Genomic DNA, 9,149 nt, shown 5'->3' with positions numbered 1-9,149 from the left:
CTAAGCCCGGAAGAATGTGGCTCTAGCAGTCGTGTAGATATAAAGACGATTCAAATTTTACCTTCAGCACGCACGCCGAGCTGCCTGGAAGAAACCGTAAGCACAGGGCGCACAGTAGCATGCCGGGGTGTCCCCATGTGGCGTACATCTAGCTCAAAGTTCTAGTTTCACCCTTTTTAAGCCTAGCTCCTGAAGTCGATCTTCTCCTCCCAATAACGCTCCCTCAACCCCCCCTTGCTCAGCGAACAGTGCTACATTTAAACCGTTGCCTCGAGAATATGTGCGCCTCGACAAGCGCTAGGTGCGTGTGGACTTCGTAAACCGCTGATCCTGCATTCTTACGCCACAGAGCAGCTCGCTGGCTAAGTTAGACTCCTGCACTTTTTACTAAACCAGAACTATCCAATTTTTCAACCCCGCTCAATTCGGGATTGGGCTTGTCTGCGCGTTGATTTTCGTTATTGCAGGGTATGCTTAGTTAGAGACAGCACGACACATTTTTGGCGTCTGTGCGCTGTATGGTGCTCTGTGCAACCTGCTGCGAGCACTCGAATTTAGCAGAGAAAGGGGAATAAGTAGACCCGGGCAGGGCAGGCGGGGAAGGGGGATGGGCGTAAAGTCAGCAACTTGCTCGCGCTCTAGCTACCCCTAATTTCCACTGCTTAGGGTTGCAGGTTTGGCAATGAAAGACGGCTTTCCTCCTGTGGAAGTGAGCTTATAAGGTTTCATCAACTATAGTGTGTCTTTAGTAAAGCGTGTGCCTCCAGAGGCCCTGGATGAACCAGTGCAAGTAGGTTTTATTGTTCTTACGCGCTATGCTGTAATGCTCAACTGGGGGCGAATGGCTAACATACTTGAAGGATGCACAAAACAAAAAGTGCGCTCTCTGGAGGCCTTAGCCACGCTTTCCTAGCTCAGGTGCGAGAATCAAGTGGCGGGCAGCTCCTTCCAGCGTCCACATAAAAGCTTGGCCCAAGGGTGATGATGCTTTCAAGGCTCAGGAGTCTTTCGGAAAAGGCCAGGAAGAGCGCTGGGCCATGAGGCAAGCGTGATTCTTTTTTATGCGCCTAGTCGCATTTAGAGGTACTAATGTATTACCCAAAAGGAACTTGAGGCCGTCTAAACACCAATACGCCGAAAAAAGGCAGTGCTCAAAAATATCGACCGTGAAGCTTCCCCTGCAGCAAGCATCTATGGGGCACCGGGCGCGCGTTGCCAGCAGTCCGGGAGCTTGCTTGCAAAGCGGCACACAAAGGCTGTCTGAGAAGCGCCAAAGTATCGTCTCAGCCCCTTTCAGACCTCTCCCTCCTTTGCCCCGAATTCATTGATTTTGTTAGCCACCTGTGCGAGAGGGGTAAAATTTAATTCTGCACTGAAACACGCTGCAATTCAGTCCAGCTGACCAGCCCGCACACAGCGTGCCGAGCTCTTGTTCTGCCTCTAGTTCTATCCCTCAGAATCTCTGAAAGGAGAGCTGCAACAACACACGACGCCTAGTTGTGTCTCAGCACACTGTACGTAAGCCTGAAGAGGCTAGCGAAAGGACCTTTGATATGATTTGCACAACTAGCCTTCAGAGAACGCCAGCACCAGTCCCCCTAACCTCCTGTACACTTAGGTAAGAAGCCGGATCGGCTAGGCTCCTTGGCCTTTAGATGCGCTACAAACCCTAAAGAAGCCCTTGGATACTCCCCCGTCCCCCCGCCCCCATGACAACTCGAGCATAGACCCGCGAAAGGGCCTCCCAGCGTTCCCCCCGACGGAGTTGTGCGCCTTTAATTCGTTGAAGGTACAACATTGTGTTGCTTGCCTCCCTAGCTGATGCTTTTCCCAGAGTTCCCACAGAGGCCCCCCACCCACCCACCCCCCGAGAAACTCTCTCTAGGGGAAGGCGAAAAAAGCCGTCGAGCACTGCATGTCGTTACAAGCAACTTTCTGTACACATAAGGGGCTTCCAGAGAGGCTCTAGCAAAAGCGAAGCAAACAACGACACCGACGGACGAACGCTGTTTGTGTTTCTAGTCAAACAGTGCCGCTAGGAAGACAGCGACGCGGCTACGAATGCAGGGCTTAGCCGCCATTGACCTGACAGAACAAATCACCAGACGTAGCATCCACCGAGCGTTTCCACCAGAAGAGGCGGCCACAGCAGCAGCAGAAAGGACGAGCACGGACGCGGGAGGAGAGAATGCGGCAGGGGAGTCTTTGGGGGTCGGGGGGAAAGAAGTTGGAAAGCGAGATGCAGCGAGATCAGCGACGCAAGGCAGGCAAGGGAACCCCAGCATTTCTTTGTAGCAAAGGGCTGTAGAGACGTTGGGTGTCCTTACTTGCTGCGATGGCCGCTGCAGCAGCAGCCTCTTTTCCAATATTGAAGGCTTGTTGCGGAATCGGAGGCTCCTCCCACGGCGGCATGGGGAGCAGCAGCAGGCCTTGTTGCTGCTGCTGCTGGCGCTGCGGCTGCTCTTGGTGCAGTTGAAGCGTCGGTGCGAAAAGGAGTCGGGAGTTGATGGGGTCAAGCGGGAGGTAGTGGAGGGGCAGGGAAGGAAGCGGCGCAGGGGAGAGGTACACGTCGAAGTTGGAGAAGAACGAGACAGCACTCGTGAGCCAGGGATGCATCAGTGCAGCTACGCATGAGGGGCGCTCCGCTGGCTGCACAACCAGCAAACTGCAGTCACAGAAGGAAGGAGCAGCAGTGCGCAGGACAGACATAACTCCGAGGCAGAACATCAAAATGCAGCTTTGCTTTTTTCAGGAACATGCGGGGCTAAAGGAGCTCGACACGCATAATCGCGGATGCACCAGCAGCAGCAGCAGCAGACGGCAGCACATTCGGCAGAGAGAGAAAAAAACCATACAGAAAAGGATAGGAAACGGGTAGGGAAACACAGAGGAGCCACCGTCAGTTGACGCTGGCATATATATATATGTATATATATAGAGGGATGCACTGCAAGACGAGGACATCCATATACACAGCGAGACGCGCAAGCATGCAAACAGTGAGACTCCGGGGAATCAGTTTGTTAGGGCGAGCAGAGTCGCAGGCTGGCACGCTCTGAATTCGCGTTCGAAAGGCATCTAGGAGCTGTATACCTCTGCAGGAAGGAAACGCCGAGAGGACTCAAAAGCCGCCTTCCCAGTGCGTCCACAAAGAGATCTGCAAAGGAGGCTTGGGGAAGCCCGTCATCGCACTGCACACAGAACACACACACGCAACAAAACGAGCGCCATAACACTTTTATAGCGGAAGTATGCCGTGTTCGCGCGCACAGGAAAAAACACAGGAAGACGCGCGTGAGGAAGCGCCTTCCAGGAACTTAGGCATCGGAAGTGCCGGAGAGGAAGCAGAAGGGAGAGAGAAGGAGAAAGGAAACTAAACTGAGAGAGAGAAAGAGGAAGAAAGAAAGAAAGAAAAAGCGAGACAGAGAGAGAAAGAAAAAGAGGGAGAAAGAGAGACAGACAGAAAGAGCGAGAGAGAGAGAGAGAGAAAGAAAGGAAAAGGAGAACGAAGGCTAAAGAGAGACAGAGAGAGAGTGCACAATGCCAGCACACAAAGGGAGGGGGCACGCGCGTAAAAGGCGCGACAACAACAGCAGAAAGCGAGAAGGAGAAAGAAAGCTAAAGAGACAGAAAGAAAAAGAAAGAGAGACAGAGAGGGACGCCGAAGGACCCTTTAGTTGGTGACGGCAAGGGCATGCAGCTTGTGGGCAGTGCAGTCGAGATATGGCGACAGAACAACAGAATTAGAGAAGGTCAGTCGGGGAGAGCGGCGACGAGAGAGACGATGTGGAGGAAATCCGAGGTGGAGGCGCAACAAGTTAGAGCGAGAAACAGAGAGAACGAGAGAGACAGAGAGAGAGGGCTGATGGCAAACAAGCAACAAGTGGCAGAAAGCTCTGAGAGACAGAGTGATAGAGAGCGCATGCGCGCGTGAAAAGCCTGTAGTCGGTCTGTTACCTCTATTGAGATGTGTTGTTCTCCTGCCATTTGCTGCAGCTGCACCTCGGCAGTTCGTCCCAGGAGACGTTTGATGCGCTCCAGCAGCTGCGCTTCCGAGGAGCAACCAAATAGCGGACTTCCAAGCAGCAACTCGGCTGCAGTCTCACAGGAGGCGCAAAAGAGTGTCTGTGCAGCGTGTGTCTAAGCTGCAGACGTCTTTGAAGCAATAAAGACGTTCCGCGGCAGCAAGCAAGGCGCTGGATGAGAGCAAGCGATGAGACCACACCACGAGATTTTCAGGCGTCCTGTAAACCCTTTCCCCCCCCTTATTCCCTTCAACGGGCACGAAGGCACATAATACCAAGCAGCAGCAAATCCCACGACGCGCGAGCAGCAGCAGATGCTCCACCAGCAAAAGCCCACCTGCGACAGCTGCTGCACTCCACACATCAACAGCTGGGCCATAGGAAGTCTGCCCTAAAAGAAGCTCGGGTGCTCTATAAAGCCTTGTCACGACGTCCGCAGTGCGCTGCCCTTCGCAGCTTAAGAAGGGGCTGCTCAGTCCAAAGTCTCCCAAACGCACCACCCTAAAATACACAGAAAGAAGCACATCCGAGAGGTTCGTCAGACATCGATGCACAGACGGAGATTGAGATATATCCATAAATATATAGAGGGAGAGAGATTGAGAGAGATTAAGAAAGAGATTGAGATATATATAGAGAGATATATATGTATAGAATGAGAGAGAGAGAGAGAGAGAGAGAGAGAGAGAGAGAGAGAGAGAGAGAGAGAGAGAGAGAGAGAGAGACGGGCATACGAGCAGAGGCACGCGCTTTGCAAGGCTGCCTGCTCTTCGACTGTTTTTTTTGCGGCGTGTTCGGGGGGAGTGCGAGCGGCGGCTAAGGCTCGGAGGCCTTTAGAGGAAGAGAGCGATGTGTCTTGATTCGTTTATTTTCGAAACTGCATTCTGCGGGAGACTATACTAGACGCGAGGTTTGCGCAGACATGGCCACGTGGGCACTCACCACCTTTGGCGCTGTGTCTGCGCGTCCGTCTCCTTCGATAGGAAAATATTTTGCGGTTTGACATCACGATGCAGCACTCCTCTGGAATGGCAATGCGCTAGCGCTTGCAGCAACTGCAGCAGCAGTAGCAGCAGCAACAGGAGGGGAGGGTCAGCAGCGACTGCCAATGAAGGCAGGCGAATCTCAGCGGCAGCCCGCTGAAAATCATCAGAAGCTCTGCAAGGGTATACGGGTGCGTTATGTGTGCCGCTGGCCTCTGCACCTCAAGCGTCTCTTAGTCCTACTACCTGGTAAACAATGAGCTTCGCGTCTTCCTCAGAGAACCCTGGGAGTGGTGCTGTCTCCACAGGCTCCCTATGGAGGTGCGGCCGCTTGCTGCTTGTGATCTCTGCTGGTGGCTGTTCTCGCGCTGCGCGATGTTGCGGGTGTGCTGCGTATTTGAGGAATCTTTGGTGCTTGCTCTGCTGCTGCGCAAGCACCTCCGCGAGATCCGCATCGCACAGCTCCGTGATGAAGTAGAAGGTGGGCCTAAGCTTCTTCTTCCTCTTCTTCTTGGCTTCCTGTGGCGGTTGGGCATCTTCGGAGTGCTGCCACGCTTCCATGGAGAAGTGGAAGGCCTTAAGCGCCACGATGTTGGCGTGGGAGAGAGTTCGCAAGGCGGAAAGCTCACGCACAGCCTGCTGATCCAATCCGAAAACGCCTTTGAGGCGAAAACACGGCAGTCGCACCTTCTTTACGGCTACCCGCAGCTCCCCTGTCCCTTCGGGGGGGGGCCCCAAGGAGGGGGCGCCCGAGCAGGGGGGGCCCTCCTCTGGCCAGACTCCTGCGAGCGCCTCTGTAGGAGTCGCAGGGGAAGGTTCCCGCAGTCGGCAAACGTAGACTGTGCCGTATACCCCACGGCCAGCTTCCCTCTCAATGCAGTACCGTTCTGCAAGCTCTGGAGGCAGCACTGAATTGCTGCTTCCTCCAACTTTTGCCGCTGGAGTCGCTGCTGAGAGCGCTGGAAGGGGAGTTGTCGTGGGCTTCAGAGTAGCCATGGCCTTGCCACAGAAGTGCGTAACACGGGTACTCCAGAGAAGGAGCCGAAGGAGAGGAGTTCCTCCACGTATTGCTGGTGCTGCTTGGGGTGGCTACAAGACAGAGAGAGCCAGAGAGAGGTCCTCGAAGGAGGCCTCAACATGCATGCATGCACACACGCTCGCGCAGCTGAGCCTCCTCCTACGCTTTGTCCTTAACCGCTTACTGGCCAGCTCTCCTGCCGATGATGCGGATGCTGTTGCTGCCGCCGCTGTTGGTGGTGTGCCCTACACGGGAGGCTTCTGCGGAATCCCCCCTCAAAAGGCATTGAAACTGCGGGAAAAACGCCATTGCATGTCCGAATATTCCTAAAGACGCGGATATCTCGCCGTTTCACGCACGCAAAGCGATGCTGTTTGGGGGATCGGGGGGCCCCTCCTGCGTTCAAACACCAGCACGTGTGGCGATGGTGGTTTGTGCGCCTTCAGGGTCGTGCAAAGCAGCGTAGTAGGCCTTTGTCTCGTCGAAAGAGTCTGCTTGCACCTCGCAGCTCAGGACGCAGCATTTAAGGCTGAGTCGTTCCCCACAAATTGCCAGGAGTGTGTCTTGTAGCAGCCACGTTCAGGAGGCCCCCCCAGAAAGAGGTGAAACACACAGCTGCAAAAAGCGCACACCCACCGACACGCGTCTCGCGAATAAGCCCAGTTTGGGAAGCTGAAGAAGTCCGTTTTACTTGCATGCTTTCTTCCAGACTCGCGAATAGCTGCCCATCTCCCTCCCTCGGCGGAACCCTGCGATCGCCTGCGCTGCCTTTGCTTGTGTTGCTGCCGCTGCCGCCGCATGCGAGGGCGTGCGCTAAGGCTCCATACCCTGCCATGGCCTAAAACTCCCCCTCTTTTCGGCAGTTTGATTCAGATTGGCCTTCTGCGTATCGAGCAAGATGCTGAACCTCCTACCGAAAAGATCGGTTGCCGTATCGCTGCTGCAGGGCAAGAGGGCCCTCCAGCGCGTTCAGGTGGGGGGCGGGGGGTCTGCACCCTCACGGATCTCTTTTTGCTTGATTTTTTACCGCTTCCTTGTTGCACATGCCACTCTCCTCTCTTAGCAGGGCTATATATGCACTGCGGAACCCCCCGTATTCGCCAACCACAGTTCGTGCCAGCCCCGACAGGCTGCAAGCGCGGCTTCTTCAAAAAGCTCAATGCTCTCGCCGCTCGCATGCCACTTTTGCCCTTCTCTGGTGTATCTACTGCTCGAATCTTGCTGCTGCTCCATAAGGCGACTCGGGTCCCCCGCGATAGGCGGCCGCCTCGGTGGAAAGGCGTTCCGTCCATGTGCTCCTCCCCCTACAACTGCTGCGCGAGCTTCCAGGCAAAGCCTGCCCGTATATACGTATGTATGTATATATATATATATGTGTGTGCATACTCAGGTCGGCAGCGGCAAGCACCAGTTGGAGCTGCCTCAGGCTTCGGTTGACGCGCTGTACAGCAAGATCAACACGACGGATGCCTACCACAACAAAGATTTCCAGCCTCTCCCGTGGAAGGATTTCTTCAGCATGAAGTAACAGAGCACTCTTTAGCGCCACACAGGCCCACCACACACCCCCTCCTAACCCACAGGCCCCCCCCACTTCGCCGTACAACATTTGCATCTGCGGATTGGCGAAATGCATGCAGAATCCTTCCGCCCTTTTTACGTCTTAGAACCCCAGGAAGTGTGATGCGAAAGACTGCACAGGCCTTCAGAGAGCCTGGCTTAGTGCATCTCTCCTTGGCACTTGCGCGCTAGGGGACACAGGGCTGTACACGGAGGGTACCGCCGCGCCTCCTTTGCATGCATGTGCCACAGTGTCTAGGCTTTTTCCGTTAGTTCAAAACAACTCGCTCTCAGCCTGTGGTGCATGCGCGATGCATGAGGGCGTGCGCTGCGGAGGCGGAATACGCTAACCGTCTGCCCCTCCCCATGAACATGTGCTGTGCATGCGAGGGGCCTGCTGCATGCGCTCAGGCTGAGCTCCTTCTACCTGCTAGAGGCCGCGCAGAGTCCAGACGAGACGAAATCCGCGCTGAGAGATCTGCATTGGTTCGGAGACCTCGCCAATATTTACCAAACCAACGCTGCCCTCACTGCAGCAGACGCAACTGCCACGGCTGCAGCTGCTGTGGCTGCCACCCCCCCCACGCCTTTTCCGATGCGCAAGTGAGCCTCCGCTGCAACGGGCAGTGCGGAGCTCAAGCTTTCCGCGGAAAAGCCCCAAGAGGAGGCACACTGAGAACCTCAAGGACGGACGCCACAAAAGGCAGCCATAGCAGAACTTTGCCGCGGGTGTATTCTTGATGCCAGCAACACAGCCCTACCAGTAGATGGCAGCCCTTGCGAATTTGCTAGCTTGTTTTCCCCATAGGCGGCCTGTAGCGTCGCTGCGCTGCGTTGGGTGCTTTCGTCAGTAAAAGCCACCGCAGCGCGGGTACGAAGCTTTTGATGTGCGGAGGTGGAAGGCCTCTTAAAATTGTGGAAGACCCCCTCCCTCCCTTACAACTCTAGAGGATGCAACTGCGTGCTGTTTGAGTGCACTGAGAGTGCTTGCACTATATCGCTATATTTTTCCTTAAAAGTACTTTGTTTTTGCCTCCACGCGTACTGCCAGCGTACACTGGGGTATTACCTGCGCCGTGCTGCATTCGAGCTGCTGCTTCCCGCCTCTTTAAAACTGCACGTAATCCAGTTTCCCCGTCCCTATCTTCACGCCCCCCTCCCCCCACCTCGAGCTCCGCCTTGTCTTGTGCCCCGCTCACTAAAAAACTCGCTCCACGCAGTACGGAAGAGAGCATGCGCATCAAAACGTCACCGTTGTGCATTCGGCAGACACCCACTGCTGCGAGAGTAGCAAAAGCAGACACCTTGGTATAGCCAGCAAAACTTGAATAACCGCTTCGTTCTCTCCCTCTCTGTCTCGCCCTCAACACGTGCGTGTCATGAGGACGTCCACCCAAGACCCCCGTATTTTTGCAGCCCACTCGCAGCATCAAACTGCAGGCGCAGCAGCAGCTACTGGTGCTCTGCGTGCAGCTGTCGTCTCTATGCATCGGCGAAGTGTCCTGCTTGTCAACACACACGCTAGCGCGTATACACTCGAAGACACACGCGGGCTGCGGCAGT

The 9,149-nt window shown here is 55.1% G+C and overlaps 2 protein-coding genes across 2 annotated transcripts; one reads left to right on the top strand and one right to left on the bottom strand.

The window, feature by feature from the left end:
* Nucleotides 1-2,250: 2,250 nt before the first annotated feature.
* Nucleotides 2,251-6,861, bottom strand: LOC34623300. The gene is made up of 7 exons (XM_026335500.1): nt 6,718-6,861; nt 5,255-6,097; nt 4,968-5,080; nt 4,363-4,526; nt 3,958-4,101; nt 2,598-2,711; nt 2,251-2,375 (listed from the first exon to the last, which is right to left on the bottom strand). Exons 1-7 carry the CDS (start codon nt 6,859-6,861, stop codon nt 2,251-2,253), a joined length of 1,647 nt encoding a protein of 548 aa, XP_026191285.1.
* A 63-nt stretch (nt 6,862-6,924) lies between these two features.
* On the top strand, nt 6,925-8,193 carry LOC34623302. The gene is made up of 3 exons (XM_026335499.1): nt 6,925-6,999; nt 7,417-7,550; nt 7,998-8,193. The coding sequence occupies exons 1-3, from the start codon at nt 6,925-6,927 to the stop codon at nt 8,191-8,193; spliced, it is 405 nt and encodes a 134-aa protein (XP_026191284.1).
* The last annotated feature ends 956 nt before the right edge of the window (nt 8,194-9,149 follow it).

The sequence above is a fragment of the Cyclospora cayetanensis genome, unplaced genomic scaffold, assembly GCF_002999335.1.
Source record: "Cyclospora cayetanensis isolate NF1_C8 unplaced genomic scaffold, CcayRef3 CcayRef3_contig_70, whole genome shotgun sequence".
Taxonomy (NCBI): domain Eukaryota; phylum Apicomplexa; class Conoidasida; order Eucoccidiorida; family Eimeriidae; genus Cyclospora; species Cyclospora cayetanensis.
The sequence above is the reverse complement of the archived record's forward strand: the minus strand, read 5'-3'. Positions and strand labels throughout refer to the sequence as shown.